The 19,945-nt window shown below is 49.9% G+C and overlaps 1 protein-coding gene across 4 annotated transcripts; it reads right to left on the bottom strand.

The window, feature by feature from the left end:
• Nucleotides 1-162: 162 nt before the first annotated feature.
• LOC137605810 (unconventional myosin-VIIa-like) lies at nt 163-18,613 on the bottom strand. Of its 4 annotated transcripts, XM_068330605.1 has the most exons (50): nt 18,323-18,613; nt 17,234-17,311; nt 16,842-16,955; nt 16,612-16,764; nt 16,339-16,356; nt 15,807-15,991; nt 15,511-15,632; nt 15,166-15,308; nt 14,746-14,859; nt 14,431-14,584; nt 14,284-14,360; nt 14,053-14,172; nt 13,599-13,741; nt 13,274-13,484; nt 12,844-12,979; nt 12,503-12,609; nt 12,261-12,302; nt 11,277-11,414; nt 11,052-11,210; nt 10,759-10,851; nt 10,463-10,557; nt 10,116-10,200; nt 9,817-10,035; nt 8,705-9,022; nt 8,118-8,327; nt 7,855-8,031; nt 7,679-7,768; nt 6,978-7,105; nt 6,566-6,692; nt 6,373-6,492; nt 6,120-6,293; nt 5,823-6,050; nt 5,240-5,410; nt 4,877-4,994; nt 4,665-4,791; nt 4,333-4,502; nt 4,045-4,235; nt 3,802-3,923; nt 3,564-3,721; nt 3,296-3,449; nt 3,037-3,192; nt 2,848-2,953; nt 2,649-2,762; nt 2,112-2,199; nt 1,899-2,005; nt 1,525-1,710; nt 1,309-1,425; nt 1,147-1,230; nt 852-971; nt 163-740 (listed from the first exon to the last, which is right to left on the bottom strand). In XM_068330605.1, the coding sequence occupies exons 2-50, from the start codon at nt 17,249-17,251 to the stop codon at nt 651-653; spliced, it is 6,597 nt and encodes a 2,198-aa protein (XP_068186706.1). In that variant the 5' UTR covers nt 17,252-17,311; nt 18,323-18,613; the 3' UTR covers nt 163-650. The 4 variants fall into 4 exon arrangements, with proteins under 4 accessions (XP_068186706.1, XP_068186708.1, XP_068186707.1 ...); XM_068330607.1 differs by lacking the exon at nt 12,261-12,302; XM_068330606.1 differs by lacking the exon at nt 16,339-16,356.
• Between the last annotated feature and the right edge of the window lie 1,332 nt (nt 18,614-19,945).

The raw sequence follows: 19,945 nt of genomic DNA, 5'->3' as shown, positions 1-19,945 counted from the left end.
ATGAGCCCGTATGGAGGATGGCAATGTGAAAACAGTATGAACGGAAACAAGTGCGTGAATTATTCTTATAGAGTTCTAAGAGGACAGGTGGCGTCATGAAACCGACTCATTGCAGCAAAATAAAGTAATAAATGAAAAATAACACATTTAAAGTAACGGAACTTTAATGATTCACGATATTCCACTAAATTCGTCAACAATTCAAGATGAACGGACTGAGTGAAGGGTGGTCTGAACTGATGCTAGTTGGCCGCAAACAAATGAACGTTTGAGTTTTAGGGTTTGTGGTCACATGACACACTCTGATCATCAGATCAGGTTGATCGATCGATCAGAGGTTCTGTTGGGTTCACACTGATGCTGGACCTGAGACACATCCAAAGGCTTTACGTGAGTTAAGACAGTGCCACACGGAAGGACAGGAGTGAAATACGTTGGCATGGCAACGTCACCGTTATCCACCAATCAGCTGGCTTCCATTACAACAAACAACATAGTCCTCTAGTTCCATTTGTCACATGATCTGGATCCAACGTTGGTCCCAACCAAGATTCAAGACCAGACAATCCAACATCAGCGGGTAAAATATGTGAATGCAGCATTGATTGATTGATCGATCGGCCTGAATTGATGAGTTTCCAGTCGTCTGCTCACTTGTTGCCCTGAGACGTTCTCTGCTTGGTCATGGTGGTCAGCATCTGGCTGATGTAGGAGGTCAGGAGGTCGTCCATTTTGTAGCCCTGAGGTGAAAGGTCAGACACGTCAAATCAATATTCACGTTATGAACGTCCACCTGCTCTCTGGGGGATCTGGAAGCGGAGAGATTTCTGATTGGCTGATCGGGTTCTCACCAGAGACGTCTCACACAGCAGCTTGCTGCCTCGGACCAGGTTCCCGATGGTCAGGTGGAAGTAGGTGTTCCCGCTGCTCCAGTTGGAGATCTTGGTGAAGGGGTGAGTGATGAGGATGCCCTGCAGGAGAAACCACACCCAGAGTCAACACCCCCCCCAAAGACTCGTGACCCCCACATCCCATAAGGGTTTCTAAACCGTTTATGTTAAAAGAAAAACAAAACGCTGACTCGGACCGCAGTCAACCGTCAGGTGGGCGTGTCCAATCCAGACTTGTACCTGTCCACTGACTCACCTTGGACTTGGGGTCGATGAGACTGACTCCATGTTTATTGATGGCGATCAGGAGGATTTCTGGGTAATTGGGATCAGTTGTTTGCTGAAGAGAAAAGAACAGACATTTAAACCGACTGTTGGAGAGTAACTGAGTACTTTAACTTTTACCTCAGGGGTTTACCTTGACCTCAAAGAAGGCGGAGCCAAATGTGGGCCATTTGTAGAGGATCTTCAGGAAGCAGAGTTTGGCGTCTTCTTGACTCTTTCCTGAGTGTTTGTTGAACGTGGACACGATGGCCTGAGGAGAGACGATCAATGACTGATCACAATCACGTATTGATTAATTGTCAGGGTCAGGACCTAGCGGCGGACCTCAGGACCGTGGCGGCCGACTTACCCTCCTCCAGTCGTCGGGGGACTGCAGCCTGATCTGGTCCTGGGGGACCAGCTCCTTCAGGATCTTGGACAGGTTGTTGAAGTGAGACTTGTCCTCGTCAAACTTCACCCTGTAGATCAGCGCCGCCAGCTGGTGGGTCTCCTCCCTCGAACAGGTGTGGTAGCCCCGCAGGTATTTAGGCAGCTCCTGAAGGGCGGGGACAAGCGGTCAAGACGCGACTTCCTGTCCAGCTGATGTTTACTTGTTTACCTGTTTACATGTTGACTACACAGGTGTTTACTGGACCACACAGGTGTTCGTATTGATCAGTATTTAGTATTTTAATATTTCCACTGCAGATAAGAGTCTTCTCTTCCTGTTCCAGTGAAACTCACCTGGTAATAATGGAAGATGGAGTCGGCCATGGAGTCTTTTCCTGGCACCGTGTTGGTCCACAGCTTCTTCATGAAGAACACCTGGTAGGTCAGTGAAGGCACCACACCTGGAGACACAGGTGACGAACAGGATGAAGGTCTGTCAGGGAGGACCCAACAGAGAAAAGCAGATTTGTCCTACTATCGATTAGTCCCACCATCTGTTAGTCCTACCGTCTTTCCCATGTCTGGCTTTCTTGATCCAGTCGGTCAGGTGTCTGACGAAGTCGAAGAAGAAGTCTCCATCAGGGACGCTGATCACCTGTGCACATGCAGAGAAGGTCACCTGTGTGCAGCACCTGAGCCCCACCTGGACTGCACAGGTGTTTACTGGACTACACAGGTGTTTACTGGACTACACAGGTGTTTACTGGACTACACAGGTTATTACTGGACTACACAGGTGTTTACTGGACTACACAGGTGTTTACTGGACTACACAGGTGTTTACTGGACTACACAGGTGTTTACTGGACTACACAGGTTATTACTGGACTACACAGGTGTTTACTGGACTACACAGGTTATTACTGGACTACACAGGTTATTACTGGACTACACAGGTGTTTACTGGACTACACAGGTTATTACTGGACTACACAGGTGTTTACTGGACTACACAGGTTATTACTGGACTACACAGGTGTTTACTGGACTACACAGGTGTTTACTGGACTACACAGGTTATTGCTAGACTGATTGGTTCTTTACCTTGTCAGTGATCTTCACAAACAGACTGAAGCCCTCTGAGGCTTTGAGCAGCAGACGTCCAGAAATGTTGTGACAGAAGTCTTTAGCTTTGGTGCTGGACTCCACCTCAAACACCTGAGAAACAACCACACCCACTATCAACCTGTGCAGGTGTTACCTGTAGGGTTGTGCAGGTGTTATCTGATTGGTCGTCACTGACCTCGTCTGAGTCATCGGGGAAGTAAACCTTGTGGAAGATCTGGGTGGTCTTGTGCTGGATGGCCTCCACCTCTACCAGGTGAGGAGGGTACTTCCTGCACCCATTCCTACAACAGATCACATGATGTCATGACAGAGGTCAGGGGTCAGTGCAGCACACAGAGCCGTCAGAGGGGCGGGGCCGCGTTACCGTAATGCTTTCTGCAGCCGCTGCATGCAGTCGGGGGCCAGGGGGTAGTGCTTCTTGGCCTGGAGGAACTTCTGGACGTGAGGCAGCAGGACGTTACTGGGAGGAAACAAACCAGTGCAGAGCCAGAGCAGCTCCCAGCCCTTCTCCTCACTGTACCTACAGACAGACAGCGTTAGAGTGTGTGTGTGTGTGTGTGTGTGTGTGTGTGTGTGTGTGTGTGTGTGTGTGTGTGTGTGTGTGTGTGTGTGTGTAGACCTACTTGATGTGGTTCTCAGTGATCTGTTTGAGGATCTGACAGAAGATCTCGTCTTTCAGCGGTTCGGCCTTCAGCGCTCCTTCAAAGATCTGGTCGGTGAGCTCGTTGACCGATCGCACACGTTTGCACGGATAGTCACCCATGTACCTCATCACAGGTGAGCAGCACGTTAAGGACACGCAACAGGTGAACCTATGGTAGGTCTAAGGAAGTCAATCTTGTACTCTCCATGCACAACGAGATCATCAACAGAACATCAGTTGAAGGATATCCATGAAGGCCAGGCAGGCCTCCTGGGCCAGCTCCTCGTGGACGTGGACCTTCTTGAGCAGAGGCTGTTTGAGCGGCTCCCTACTGCAGCTCCATAGACGCTCCTTCCCTCTGGACTTCGTCATCATCACCCGACCCAAAGTGCTTTTAGGAGGAGGCCTGAAACCATTGATACGTACACCAATAAGATCGGTAGGTCTGAAACGATTGATCCACACGTGGGAAATCAGGGAACTCACCTAAAGTAGTCGTAGGAGAACTCCTCCAGGGTATAGGCTTTAGTCTTGTCTTGATCAGCGCGATTGATCAGAGACAAAGTGACTGATTCTCTCCTCTGATCAGGAGTCATCGTCACCAAGGCCTGATGGGAAAGAGATCGGAAAGGAAATCAATGTCTGTTGGCTTTACGAACATGTTTTTCAGGTCCTTGTTCATGGTCCACTCCGGTCTAGTCTCTAGTCAACCATCAGTGGTCCACTCACCACCAAGTCGTACTGTGGTCTGGTGATAGTAGGCAGCACATAGACGCAGTCAGCAGGGAAGTCTCCTCTCTGTTTGGTCCTGTCATTGATGCCATGTGCCCACCCAGAGTTCATGACATGTTCTCCATCATGTTCATCCAGGACGATCAGATCCCCTTTGGAGAAACTCAGGAATGTGGAATCTGAGGTTGCTGTCAGGCAAAATATGAAGACAAAGATTCAGGTCCAGCTGCCAGAGCACCAGTTTAACCAGTTAAAGTCTTCTCTGTGGGCGTCGGTGGGTCTTACCAGGGTTGGGACAGTCCAGCAGTCCAACCACGTACTTGGACCTCTTCCTCAGGCCCTCTAGGAAGGAGACCACCAGATCACGGATGTCCTCGGCATTGTTGGAGGTGAAGGTGTACTCGTCCCCCTTGATGGTGGCTAAGGTGAAACTTTGACCCTGGAGTTTACCCCCTCTGGGATGTCACGATGACCGGAAGAGAAGGCAGTCGATTAGTGGGCAATATCACCCAACCCCCTGCCACGACGCAGAACAATACTCTTTGGCATGAACTGAATTCCTTCCCATACTGATGAAGGCAGAGTTTAGTTTGTCTGTCCTTCAGGTGTCTCCATACCTACTGCTGGACACCGCAGTGATCTCTGGGAACGAGAGCTCCAGAAGGACTTGCTCCTGCTCGTCCACAAAGTAGACCCCGGTCCAGTTCACTGCAACAATCACGTCATTCTTTGGCAGGCTGGGTCCTGTGGACACAGCGTCATGAAACCCTACAGTGATACCTGCATGTCAGTAAGCAGGAAACATCTTACAACTGGTAGAGGTACCAACCGGAGAACTTGAAGGCCTCGTAGAAGCGTGAGAAAAGTAAAGGCCACTTCAGACGGGAAAAATCCACCACGTCCTCCTTCACCCGCTGTGTGTTCAGCCTCCTCCTGGTGTGTAATCCCTGCACAGGAAGATGTAGTTAGTTACCCCACTACGGATGAAACGATACCTACAGGACAGTAGTACCCCAAGATACAAGCCGTCGCTCTGTCCATATTTTTGTTCAGCATACGAGCTTCATGATACCACCGCTAGTTGGCGGAAGAATCAGGATTAAACTTGTATAGGTACCACCGTAGCTTCTACTGTAGGTTCTACTGTAACTGTCCTACACATGTGTGGTTGGATGCTGCAGGATGCTGCTACCTTTTTGTGGGCGCTAACGATGAGCTGCAGCCACCTCTCTGGTGTCTTGGTGGAGGTGATTTCTCGGTCGGGGATGTAGGACGGGATCAGGCTGAGCAGGCGGTCCTGTAGGACCTCCGAGCCGTAGTCCACGTAGTACTGCTGAGAGGCCAGCTCTGCCAGGTCCTCCTCCTTCACAGCATGAGACTATCAGGAGAAACCTATAGCCACTGCTATCCTGTTGCTAACATTAGCATATCTGCAGCTAGCGTTCCACCTGACATGAGAGCTTCAAGACCATCATCAATGTTTTGGTGTTTTCTGTTAGTCTGTTGCAAAGGTTATTGGGAATAACATGGGTTTTTTTCACTGTGTTGATGATGCTAGCTTAGCATTTTTACTAGTGTTAGCTACATCACATCACATTCATGACAAAACTAAACCGACTAGTCATGTGAAAAAACAAGTTTGGGATCAATATAGTCTGTCTATCTATCCATCTGTCTATCGTGACGAACGACACCAATAGAACTCTTGCTCTTGTTGACCCCCGGAAGGAAGTCCTGTCCTTTCAGCTTCCTGTTGCCCCCCTGAAGCATCTCACCCTCTCACAGCGGTACTCCCCAAACTTCACCCCCCTGACGATCTGCTGGTAGATGAGGTTGGTGGCCACGTAGTCGTCGGTGGGCTTGTGCCAGGGGTTGAAGATCTCCTTCCTGAAGAACAGCCTCCAGGGGGCGTTGCGCTCCTGGGCACCCTGCTCCTTGGCGTACTGCTCGCACTGGGAGATGGCGTCCATCACGTGGTCGCTGCCACTGCCTAGTGATGACACCTGGAGAAGTGAAAGCCTGTCAATGATGTCGTCCTGTTCCTGAAGAACCGGTCAGAACCCGAGGTTCACCTTGTCGAACAGTGCGATGTACAGCGAGAAACCAAAGCGGTCCTTCAAGTCGATTTTGTCCGCCAGGGCATTGCAGAGCTCGCTGGCGGTGGTGGCCGAGTCCGCCAGCAGTGTCTTGGTGGTTCCATCCATGAATGTTACCGGGAGCATGATGGGCTTCTTGGATTTGGTGGCCTGAAGGTCAAAATGTTTACGTCATGTTTATTAGATGTTCTAGAGAGAATCATCAATCAACCAGCAGCAGGTTCAGCACCTGTAGCTCCAACCAGGATGGCGGCTGCGTTCTGGTGCGGTTCACAAAGGTCCTCCTCAACCGTTCCTCACAATACGGAGCGTAACCAGGAGGACCGTTGTTCAAGAACATCCTCAAATGCTGAGGAGGAGTGAACACGGCAGAGTGGTTACCAGAACCGACACAAAGATGAAGCAATGGTGCGTCTCCTCACTTTGAGGAACTTCTCTGAAGGGGCGAAGCAACCGACACAAAGGGACAGTAGGATCCACCCGCGGGCGTGGCTGCTCTTGGATGGATTCTGAGTCAGCTGTTTGCAGATTTGACAGTAGATCTCATCCCTGAAAACAGAAAATTCAGAACCACATGAGATCAATGGCTTCAACTGCAACCAGAGACCCAGTCCAGTCCATCCAGTCTCTAAGGTTCAGTGCTACCATCTTCTGGGCTAGAGTTTGGGTTAGACCTGTTCTTACCCTGGCTCCTGTTCCTGTGGATTTATTTTTCTGAGTTGAAAGTCTTTCCTGTAACAGTTTGGACTCAGACCAGAACCACCAACAGTCTTGTTTCCTTGTCTGGACTTGGTGACAGGATGGTTCAGATTCTGACAGGAAACGGGAGCTCACCTGAGGGCGGGCCGTAAGATTCCATTGCCAATAATGAAGTGAAGTTTCTCCAGGTTGGAGGTGGGTCGGTCTTCCAGCATGCTGTTCCCCTGAAGGCTGTAGTCTACGTCTGTCAACCGCCGGGTCACCTGCAACCAAAACGTAGTGGGTCAGTTTGCTCCATCAACCACATTGGAGACTGGACATGAACTTCATCCATTCATCTACGAGATCGTAATCATCTCGTACGGGCGGCGGGTGTTGGGGTGTTCCCCCCCAATGAGACGCCAGTTCATCTGGGCCACAAAAAGACAGCCATAATCACACCTACTGACAATTTGCAGCAACCAGTTGACCTCAGCTGATACTTCTGGAGGTGGGAGGAAGCTGGAGAACCAAAAGAGAACCCCGCAGACACGGGTACAAACTACCCAGCCTCTGCCACCGTTCTGCGCCAGAACATGAACTTCTCATCTACTAATCAAATCTCATCTCCATCCTGGTAGAAGATCAAGACCATCTGATGGTTCAGGGTAGACCTCACTGGTCTAGACGTTGATGTAGGGTCAAAGTTTATGGCTACATCACAAACTCTATATATGGAAGAGGACCTGAGTGAACCCATGTACCTGGACTGAGTCAGTCCAACACTGATGGGACTCCCAGGATGCATTTCAGGAACAAATATCCTACATCTAACACCAGACCGGATGGAACCCCACCTCCTCTGTGATCTTGGTTTTCCTCTTCAGAGTCAGAGACACTAGTTTATGTCGGACGCTGTTCCTCTTCTGGCCTTCGATGGAACCATCCTGGAAAACAAGCGTCAGTTACTCCCTTCATGTCCGCTGGGCGCCACCGACCGGACCGTCGCTCCTCCTCGTCTTCTTCATCTCACCTCGTCCTCCACCTGCAGCTCCTGTAACTCCCTCTTGTAGGTCCTCTTGCCGAGGGTTTCGTAGATCTTCGTCATGACGGGGATCTTTTCGGTACCGTCATGGATGACCAGTGGACACTTGGGCTCTGGGAGATCTCCCATGAACCTCAACACGGTGATCCAGACCGCTAGCGCCGCCTGGGGGAGTAGATGGTGGTGTTTAGAGGTGCAGGACAGTAAGAACATGGTCCCTTCAGTCGTCAAGGAGGACCGTCAGTTCTCACCAGCTGGTCTCCTTCATCTTCATGAAACAGCAGCGGTTGTTTTAGCGGCCGCCTGATGTAGCTGTGAGTGGAAACACCCTGGAAGTACGTGGCTGCGAACTTAGAGAACTTATACTCCGACAAATCTTCATCTTCCTCGTCGGGTAGGGGCGGAGCTTCATTCAGCACCTCGTCTTCAACTTCTATACCTTGAGGAACTTTTTCCAGGTCCTGAAAGATGAAAAAACACACGATGGAGTTAACCTGAAAAGAACACATAGCAGTTAGCGACTAGCCAATGAACATGTATCAGTTAGCAACTAGACTAGCCAAAAAACAGGTAATAGTTGAAGAAGTATTCAATTAAATTATAGTATCTGCTAAACATGGAAGCAAGGTGTTTGTTAGCATGTTAGCATACCTAACGCCAGCGCGCCGAAATTTGTCAGCATCTTATTTAAAGGTTCAGTTCGCTTCTTGCTGCTGTTGTTTCAGCTCCGTCTACAGGTGAACGCTAATGCTAAGCAAACCTTTAGCTACACTTGGAAAAGGAAAATAACAGGATTCTAAAACGTCTCCGTTGGACTACATTTCCCATCGAGCCTCACCTCGAAGCCGGCCGGGGCTCGTCCGTCCTGGTTAGGCAGCGGCCCCACGTGACCCAGGAAGCCGAACATGCGGTCGACCATGTCGGAGTGGTCCACCGGCTGCTCCTTCTGCCGCTCCATGTGCTCCAGCAGCTCCTTCTTCCTGCGCGCCTCCTCCTTCTCCTGCCGCTCCCGCTCCTCCTGCTGCTGCACCAGGTGCACCAGCCGCTCCTGGTGCTTCCGCTCCGCCTCCGCCTTCGCCCGCCGCGCCGTCATCTGGTTCCTCAGCTGCTCCTCCTCAGCCAGGCGCTGGCGCTCGGCCTCCTGACGGCGCCGCAGCTGGGGGAGGAAACGGTAGAGGTGGGAGGTGAAAGCTTTTAACTCGACTAGAACAACTAGAACAGAGGGAACCATGTGACCAGGAAGTAGTCTTGCGCCTTCCAGCAGAACAACGCTAACCGCTAACATACTAAAAAACATCATGAACCATCATCCAGATCACTCCAGATCGCCTCCTGAACCCGTCACTCTCCTCTTCGTTGCCAGGTTACAGGTTGATCACAAACTGAGATTAAACAAATATTTACAACATTGTTTATTTATTCCACAAACAAACAAATAAACACAAACATCATCCACAAACAGACAACAAACAGTGACAGCAGAAAGAGAAGGTGTCGCGGTGATGAGTTTCACAAGCTGACGTCATCGGATGCCTCGTCCGCTGTGATTGGTGTAGAGGCATAGAATTGGGCGTGGTCTGAACATCTCTTCTGCTTCTGTTCTAAATCCTCTTTAAAATAACGACTCAGTTTCTTGTATTCAGCTTTTCAGATTTAGGTGAAGATGTAAGGTTTAAACCTTAAACTTCAGAGTGAGTTTAATGTAAAAAAAATGCTATAATTAGCTTAGCTCTGTTATTAGTATACAGATTGTTAGCCATCTTTACATCAATCTCTAAACAAGAATGGTTTGTTAAACCATAAGGCATCCCAGAAGGATCCAAACAGGAAGCAGCCTGACCAAATAAGGGAAGGCGCCATTGTTAGCATTAGCCATTAGCACTGGTAGGCCTCTCTGCCTGCCACACAAACATGATAGACGTAGCAGTAGTAGATATAGTGACAGGTTACCTCTGCCCTCAGCCTCTGGCAGAGGCGTCTGGCTATCATGCCCCTGGTGTACGCCTGAAGGGTCAACACGGCACGCAGACGCCGCCAAAATGTCTGCCGCACAAGGAAACCACGGCAACGGGCTTGGATGAGAGTGACTCGACGACGAGTCGTCCAATAGCTTCTGTAGATCTTCCGTGACCTGAAGACGGCCTGAAGACGGAGGAAACCCAACTGCATCTGAAGGACAAACCACACGGCCTGAAGGTCGGAGGAGTTTCCACCAGGCTAGGAAACGACTTTCAGTGTGAGGAACTCACCGTCTGGTAGTTCCTCCTGCACCGATATCCCCTCCAGACCTTCTGGATGAACGTCACCGTGCTCCTCAGTCGGAGGAAGTTAGCCCTACCGGGTGGAGACAAAACGTTTCAGGTTATTTCTGTCGTCAATCTGAGGAACTGATTCACAACATTTGATCTGAGCACACATTAGCTAATGCTAGCTACCACAGCACTGTTAAGATCCTGTGAGCTAGTTTGGCTATCACCAGCTATCAACATTTGTAGATGTTTTAAGCTAATATTAGCTCATACCAGCAATCAGACGAGTTATGTACTCTTTCTGTGCTAGTGTTAGCTTATCCCCGCTACTGTAGCATGTGATGTACCTCTCTTTATGCCCTCTCACTGCCTTCTGGATGAGGATGACCCTGTCGGTGATGGCCTGGTCCCTCTCGATCTCCAGCTGCATGTCGTGGTGATCCTGATCAAACAGCAAACAGGATGTTCTCTCATGTTTTACGTTCCAACCCATAAGTTGTGGTAGACTATCAGAAGAACAAGGACGTCTGGGCCACAACCACTATCAGGACCGTGTAGATGGACTACCACCATCTGGTTCCTTAAGGGATTGGCAGACACATCAATAGTGATCAATAAAAAGAATCAGAAGGACGACACACACCTTTAGGAAAATCTTGGTCTTGCCGATCTGCCAGTCGTCATGTTTCCCCAACCAGGCTAGGACTATTTTCTGGCAGGTGCCTCGCAGGTCTTCCTGTTCAAGAGAGGAAAACTAAAAGTGACATCTCCTGAAAGTAACGGTTGTATTGATCATGTACCGATAGACTGTACAAAGTCTACCGACAGATTTTCCCTCCATTTGAACAGACCACAGATATGCTAATGTCACCGTTAGCCTATCTAAACAGGTTTAAGTCGATCAGGATGCTATCGAGCGATGACTGCACCGCTGACCTGTATGTGTGCCGGTTTGACGCCTGGCATCAGGACACGGTAGCGGTCCACGAACTCCGTGAAGGTGTATCTGATGGGGTACCCCGCCCTCCGGATCCTGATGGTCTCCATCATACCGGAGTATCTCAGCTGACGGATGCACAGCTCTCTGTCGAACAACTGGAAAACAACAGCATTTTTGTTTATTTCCACAACAGAAGCGTGTCGTCCACAACCGGGTCTCACCATTGGCTTCTTAAACTCGTTGGGTTTAATACAGCGAACGAAGAACGGCTGACACACACTGAGAGTCCTCATCAGCATCTCCAGAGAACGTTTGAACTGACTGCTGAGGGTCGGAGAACGTTTCCTCGTCTCAACGCCCTGAGAAAACACAAACACGTTAGAAACCCATAAAACTACTAATTCACTATCTACTACTGGACCACATTTGACAGGTGCATTTATCTTCATCCACACCACAGGTATCCTCGGCAGGGGAACACCACTAGACTGCTGACGGTACTTCCTGCCACCATCAACTTACCAGCTGCCAGTAGTCACTTGAAAACTTGAAAGACCAGCGTGGAGCCAAGTTCAAGTTGTTAACGCTAGCAGCATGCTAACAGGTACAGTCAACTTTGCAGCATATACTGGAAACAAACAGATACTTCTATTTCTTGCTCGAGGAAAATTCAGCACGTAGACCGTCACGCCCCGGGATCAAAAAGACCCTTCGCTGCATAGACGACCCATCGTGAGCCACAGCCGGTCTTAGTATATCGCTGTATGCTGACAATAAACCATTACCATTTCTTGTTATACCGGACTTCATCGTCTTCAGGTATAGTCAGAACCCAATCATAGCGGTCACAAAATCCCAACCACAATTCCCAAATTTGTACGTCAGTGGAAAGGGTCAGCGTTTGTTTTATAGAAGTTCTCCACAGATTCTGTGTCGTTTTGTTCGATGGGAAAGAGGTGATTGGTTTTGAAGTGAATCTTGTTCACGGTGATAGATTTAAGTCAAGCCAGGGCAGGACTTTTTAGGACGTCTGAGAAGTTCTCTAGTTCATGTTTTTGGAGCTTCATGCTACGTCCCATCATTCCTTGTTCTTCTGACTTCTGCTAAACAACGTAAAAGGAGGAGGGGATACTGCTATCTGCGGGAGGTATTTGTACTCAGGAGAACAGGGAGGGTTTCCTATGTTCCTAAAGGCCGTTGATTACCTTTGGAGCAGGAGTGCTGGGCTGCTGATAGCCACACAGAAACTGAAGTCAGAGGAAAGAGAGAAAACAGAGGAGAAGGAGTGAGAGGACGAGTCTGCCGTGAGGAGGAAACGCTAAGGGAGGCGCTGTCACCGGTGACATCATCATTGAGAGACTCAAAACAAAGATGGACACATTAGTCTGCCATCAACTACTTCCTTGCTAGCAAACATCTGGTGGTATTACAGTATTTGTCGTCTCACCATGGCAACGTCAGCCTGGAAGATCTGCTTGATGAACTTATTCCTGGATGAGTGGACGAGTTGGATGATGTCGGTGTGGAGGCTGTCTCGGTTCTTCTCCAGGAAGCCTTGAGGAAAGAAGGCAGGGGAAACACCGTGAGGTTGGTCACAGATAGAAATACACTCCTACAATACGGAACTCTTGGTTCTGGTCCATTGGTTTTCAAAGAGACAAAAAGGTTGGAGATATTAGGGTTACATCCTGGGGGCTTCCAGGGTTCCATGGGAAGTCCATTAGGTGAAGAAGAAGAGGATGGAGAGAAGACGGAGGATAAAACATGACAACACAGAAGAGAACAAACCTCTGGTCTCGTAATGCACCACCCCAGCAAAGTGCTGGATACCAAACTGGGTTTCGTAGCTGTTCTTAGGAGGGAGGTAGTTGGAGTGGAGCTTGTGTTGTGAGTTCAGCTTGTACAACATCGTGGCATCGGTTCCCTGATGACCAAACACAAAGAAACAAGAAGTCACACAGAGCAGAACCAGTCCAGCACCTCCCTATACCCAACAAACGAGACTAACGATGGACACCTCCACTACCTTTGGGAACTTGCTCTCTTCCTCCTATGGGAAGTTGCTCTATTCATGTTTCCTTTGAGAACTTGCTCTCTTCCTCCTACCTTTGGAAACTTGCTCTCCTCATCCTACCTTTGAGAACTCGCTCTCTTTGTCCTACCTTTAGGAACTTGCTCTCTTTGTCCTACCTTTGGGAACTTGCTCTCTTTGTCCTACCTTTGGGAACTTGCTCTCTTCGTCGATGAGGGAGATAATGTTCATGGGTTTGTTGGCGATCATATCTAGGGCTTCCTGGTTGTCCGTGAACTCGATGTGCTGCCAGCTGATGTCCTCCAGGTTGTACTCCTCCTGCTCCAGCTTGAAGACGTGTCGAACAAAGAATTGCTGCAGGTTCTCGTTGGCGAAGTTGATGCACAGCTGTTCAAAGCTGCAGAGACGAGTCAGAACCAACAGTCGGTAGGTAGGCGGTGATGGTAGGAAGAGATTTCCCGGATAAATGGACCAATAATATCTTTAAATTAGATCATGTGATCTAATTCACCTGTTGACGATAAAGTTCTCAAAGCCAAAGATGTCCAACAACCCGATGGACCTGCGGATGGCGTTGCTCTCGGATGTTGGCGGTCTGTAAATGGCAGCGTTGATTTTATCCACGATCCAGATGAACAGCCGTCCGTAGATCCCCTGAAGAAGAACCTCGTGGTCAGTGAGAACGCGTTAGCGCCACCTTTACAGGAAGTCAGAGCGACACGACAAACAGCACTGATACTGGTAATGGTGCTGGTACTGGTCTGGCATAAACATAGATAATGATATTGGTGTCACTGTAGATACGGGTATAGATTTCGGTATTGGTATTGGTACTGGTATGGATACTAGTACTAGTATTGTACTGGTATGGATACTAGTACTGGTTCTGGTATAAATACTTATACTGTTGCTGGTATGGATACTGGTACTGATGCTGGTTTGGATACTGGTACTGGTTCTGGCACCTTGACAAATGCGTCTCTGACGTCCAGGCCTTGCTCCACGCTGAGCGGCGTGGCGACGCTTTCTCCACGCGTGATCAGAGTTCTGGTGGTCAAACACACCATCACGTCTTTGGGCTCCACCTACAGGGTAACAACAGGTGACAGACATCGTGACATCATCCATCAATCAAACTGTTATGGACAGTTATTGATCAATCACCATAGGTATCACCATTAAATCACCGCACACACCTCCATGAGTGAGGCGGCGGTCGCCAGGTCAGGTGACCTCACCACCACACAGGCGTCCAGGTTGTCGTACGTACGAGCTGAAGACAACAGATCAATGACATAGTGACCTATCAGGTGACCTTACACATGACCTACCAGGTGACCTACCCTCAAAGCGCAGGTTCCCCATGTGCAGGATGGCGGCCAGCAGCTTGGAGATCTCCCAGTTCTCGGTCTCGGTGAACATCAGGACCTTCATGGCCAGCAGGATGCTGGAGTAATCCATCAGGTCATCACGGCCGTCACACACCGTGCAGTTACCCTGGAAGGTGGCAGATATATTAAAGCCATTGTTAACCGAGGAGCAGCCACTTCCTGTGACTGGAGGAACCCCACTGGGAGGTGATCTTCCTCCTAAGCTGCAGTGACCAGTTTTGGCCACCAGGGTGTGATGATCGGCGTTTTCTGTCAGGACAGACTCACCATGGTGAGGTAGCTGTAGTCTGAGGCCAGACCCAGGCCCAGCTTGGCCTTCATCTCTGGAGGCATCCCCTTCAGCATGCAGTAGAAGATGTGGTAGTTCCTCTCATCAGGAGCCTGGAGGCACAGACGCTGGTTAGGATTGGAGAACGTCTGAAGGAGACGGATCAGAGAACGTCTGGAGGAGACGGATCAGAGAACGTCTGGAGGAGACGGATCAGAGAACGTCTGGAGGAGACGGATCAGAGAACGTCTGGAGGAGACGGATCAGAGAACGTCTGGAGGAGACGGATCAGAGAACGTCTGGAGGAGACGGATCAGAGAACGTCTGGAGGAGACGGATCAGAGAACGTCTGGAGGAGACGGATCAGAGAACGTCTGGAGGAGACGGATCAGAGAACGTCTGGAGGAGAAGTTCCTCACCTGGCGACACACACGGGACTTCTCCAGCAGGTACTGCTCGATCTTGGCGCCCTCGATGGCGCCCCTCTTGCTGAAGTGGATGTCGATGTACTTCCCGAAGCGACTGGAGTTGTCGTTCCGGATCGTCTTGGCGTTCCCGAAGGCTGGATGAGTGAGGGACGGTCCGGCGAGGCGAGACGGGAAGACACAGACAGAGCTGAGTGTCTCTGATGGAGACCAACAGCTACGAGCACTGACAGAGGATTAGACTCAACATCTGAGGGTCAAAGGTCATTAGTAACCCTCTGATGTGAGAATCCAGAAGTCAGACCACGACTCGACGTGTTTTCACGTTTCCTGTCTGACCTTCCAGGATGGGCGTGGCCTCCAGCACCTGCTGCTCTATCCAGGAGTGTTGCCCGCTGATGGCGGCGAGGAACTGAAGGATCAGCTTGGTGCTCTCCGTCTTCCCCGCGCCCGACTCGCCGCTGGAACAGGAAGTTCAAAACAGGAAGTTCAAGCCACTATTATTGTGATGTCAACCACTCCAACGATGATGTCACCGACTGTCATGATGACATCATCACCAATTGTCATGGTGATGTCACCGACTATTGTGACGTAGTGGTGACATCATCACCGAGGGGCGGGGCCTGGCCCACCTGATGATGCAGCACTGGTCCTTGTTGTTGCGCTGCATGTTGAAGTAACAGTTGTCGGCGATGGCGAAGATGTGCGGCGGCATCTCTCCGATCTTCCTGTTGGTGTAGAGGCGGATCTGCTCGGGGGTGTAGATGGGCAGCAGCTGGTAGGGGTTGACCGCCACCAGGATGGAGCCCGTGTACGTCTGCAGGACGACATGCGACATGTCATGTGACGTGTGTCACGTGACCGCTGTTGCCTCGTCTCTGATTTGTCTGAGCGCCGTCACTTTAAGGCTTCAGTCACATGATCAAATGATTTAAACACGTCTACACGCTGACAGGAAACGGTCTGTGGTCAATTTTTTAAAACTAGGAGGATCCAGCGTGACCTCTGACCCCGGAGGTGACGTCACGATGAACCTCGTGCAGAATGAAACTCCGTTCAGCGCAGCAACGTGTTAGCTATAGCAATGCTAAATAGAGCTAATGTGTTAGCAGCATTTAGCACAACTGAACTGTTAGCTTAGCTTAGCTTCAGGATCATACTCACCCGCCCGCCACAATCAGTCTACATGGAGACAAGAACAACCAGGAGCTGTTAACCACAGAACTAACTAGTCCTCAACTTACTACTGTAGGTTACAGCTAGTCCTCAACCTACGAACACAACTCTACTGTACTGTACTGTAGCGTGTAGCATGTAGCTTAGCTTTAGAGTGAAGGGAGGAGGAGGGAGGAGTTGTTGTAAGTCAGTCAGAGCTGTGTTTGTAAGTTGAGGACTAGCTGTAGAACTACTCTGATTACTCAGTAATGGAGTACTGACGTAGATGACGCGCTCGTTGTAGCGGATCAGGAGGTTCCGGAGGATCCCGGCCTCGTTCAGGTCCCCCAGGCGGATCATGTCCTCCACGCCGTGGACGGAGGTGGGGTGCATGGGCTTGATGTTGGTGGCGTTCTGGGGGGAGAGCCAGTGTTCCTGCAGTGGAGGAGGGGGAGGGATGAGAAGGGGGGGGCAGGAACAAGAAGAGGCCCGCCGTCCCACCGGTGACCTACCGTCCCCTCGTCGTCCAGCACCAACATCTGTCCAGAGTCACACAGTTTGACCACGGCCCCCACCGGGACGTCGAACTCCCGGCCGGACCGGAGGTCCAGCCAGACGTGGTCCCCCTGGGGGAGCATGGGGGGCACAACAGACCGTCAGGACGGAACCAGACCATAAACGTGATCAAACAGTAACGTTCACAGGTCAAAGGTCACAGGACAAACGTCCCAGGTCACAGGGTTATTACAGCAAGCCACACCCCCACGTGTGTCATCAAAATAAGCCACACCAATCTCATGTGTCTTCACACAAGCCACGCCCACCTCACGGCCATTGGCTGAACCAGCTCCACATTCAGCAGTGGTGTCTGCTGGTTGCTATGGTTACTACGATGCTAGCTTACCTGCTGCAGGATGACCATCGTTCAGCCGCGCGTCGCTTCCTGGACATCAGAAGACATGAGGAACCCGGAGAACGTCAGCTGGTCCACAAGAAACAGAGTTAATCAAACCCAACGTATCGATAACGTATTGATAACGTATTGATAACGTATCGATAACGTATTGATAACGTATTGATAACGTATCGATAACGTATTGATCTCAGCGCCCATTCATGGTCAATACATCAGACATTTATGCTACAATGCTAAGCTACTTCAGCATGAATGGAGGTTCCTCTCTCCACCATGTTTTTTTGCCAGCGACAGAATTTTAGTGTCAGATTATCGCTGTCAGTCATGCTAGCGGTTAGCATTGGTTAGCAGTAGCTTGACATCAGCTGATTCACACGTAGGAATCCGACGTGTTTCACACTCAAAGGTCAGACGGGATTCCTCTGAGCTTAACCTCTCTGTGACCTCACGGCGACCCCAGGCTCAGACTCTCCCGTCGTGACCAACAGGCTAACGGCTTTTAGCTAATCTGAGTTCAGGCTGTAATTCTGTTTTAACAAGTGTGTGTCAGTCGCCCCCACATGGGGCGACCCCATCGGGGCTGACGCCAGGAACCGGTTTAGATCCAACAACATAAAACACGACCAGCGTTTAATGTTTTATTCTAACTATAATGATGAAGGTGAATCCAGTTTGGATCAACTTTATTAGCAGCGTCCGTGGCGTCACTCCAACGTGTGTTTCTGGTTGGTTCTGCTAGCTTTAGCGCTAATGTATTCTGTGTTAGCGGCCGGAGCGGCCCCTTTAAGAAGGTGGTCATGTGACCGAGGCCAGCATCTCCACCAGCGTCAGAGTGACTTGTAGACAGATGTGGAGGAGGACCTCCAGACCGGTACCGACTGACCCACAGACCCTCTGACCCACAGATCGGTACCGGTCCACCACCCGGGGGTCTAGCAGACTTCATCCTGACCCGGCCTCTCTGGGTCCAGGTTTACGTAAGGCCCTGATGGGACCTGGCACAGGACGGGTCTAAGAGGCTTTTCCTAAACCAGCAGCACCGTGACCCGACTGGAGACCCGGTTCTGCCCCACTTACCTGCAGACACACTTCCTGTTCTGGTCCTGATCCTGGGTTTACCGGGCTGTGGGGGCCGACGGCGTCAGAAATGGACGTCCAGGGAGGACGGGTCGGATGATGGTGGTGGAGGTTGGATGAAGGAGCTGGATGATGAAAACTCCCGTCCGGCTCGGTTCTCCAGATTCTCCTGATTCTCTAGGGTTCTCCAGGGTTCTCCGGGTCGGTTCTCTCACCTCTGGCCCGGTTTCCTGGTGGTCTGGGTCGGGTCGCTGCAGACTCTACGTCTCGCTCATGGCTGCTGATCCTGATTAGCTGAGAGGCGGAGCCAGTGTGGGGGAGCGGGAGGGGCTGATCCGGGTCATCTGTGACCACATGCTGCTAAGTCACCTTAAAGGATCACTTCACACAAACGTGGAGGGAACCTCACCGGGTTCCCCTACGGGGGGGTTGGGTTCTGGTTCGGAGACGCTTGAAGGAGATTTTAAAAAACAACTTTATCCAATGAAATCACAGCTTCTAAAACTACAATCTGAAAAGTATAATCTGACTTGTTTGTGGGCGGGGTTTGTCTCCTCATCTTTCTTCTGATTGGCCAACTAAAACCCGTTTTCAGTCAGGCATATCCTACAGAACCCGATCCAGACCCCCCACCCCCCGTGGATCATTATAACGTTCAGGACGGTTTTATGTTCGTCTCTTAAACCTGAACTGTAGTTAATCTGATCAATCAGCTCCTGTTAATAATTGATCAGATGTTTGTTGTCTCTGCTACATTAATAAAAATCAATCTTTATGTTCACTCCGATCCCCTTCAGTGATTGGCTGGACGGTTGTTTAATTACACCGGATCGATTCCTTTGTTATTACCAGCAAATAAGATTACAGCGGGCCTGTGAGAACTGCGCATGCGCACTATAAAAGAGCCCCCCCCACTCCATTTCTTCTGCGACCCCCTCCCATCCCCACGCAGCCTCCTGTCACGAGCGGAGGACAACTATCACCGTCAGGTGCCGCCACCGAGGTTCAACTTCCTGTTTGTGCCTTCACAATAAAAGGTGTTACGGAACTGGACGTTTGTGTCGTCATCAGCTCAGCCAATCACCAGCCAGACACTTTAAATATTAATGCTAATGGAAAACCACCCGCAATAATCAATGAATCGGTAATCAGACAGCAGATACAAACTAATTGATCAAGAGAAAAGAAGTGAACCTCAAAAAGGACTTTAAAACTTTTCCATTAATACTCATGCTGTTTACAGGAAAGCCTTCAGGGCGTGTCTGTGGATGCTAAGCTAGCTGCTACACACTACCTTCAGGAGCTTGTTTTTAACTGCTGGCTGTCAAAGTTAGTTAGAATCAAGAAGAATTAACATTTTGTGTTACAGGATATTTTTGGAAGGAAAAAATGAACACAAGGTGTAAAGTTAAGAAAATAAAGCTAACAGGTTCTATAGCAATAGTGGCTTCAGTTATATTTATCCATTAATCACTGGTCATCAATATTATTCATTATTCATTACATTATTATTCGATTTAATTCGGTAACTTTTATAACAAACAGTCACGTGTATAACCGCTTTAAATACATCTTTAGTCGGATTTCTCAGAAAGCCACCGTTTCGTCTCCCGTCGTATGCTT

The sequence above is a fragment of the Antennarius striatus genome, chromosome 13 (assembly GCF_040054535.1).
Source record: "Antennarius striatus isolate MH-2024 chromosome 13, ASM4005453v1, whole genome shotgun sequence".
NCBI lineage: Eukaryota > Metazoa > Chordata > Actinopteri > Lophiiformes > Antennariidae > Antennarius > Antennarius striatus.
Note: the sequence above shows the minus strand (reverse complement) of the source record. Positions and strands in the feature narration are given on the sequence as shown.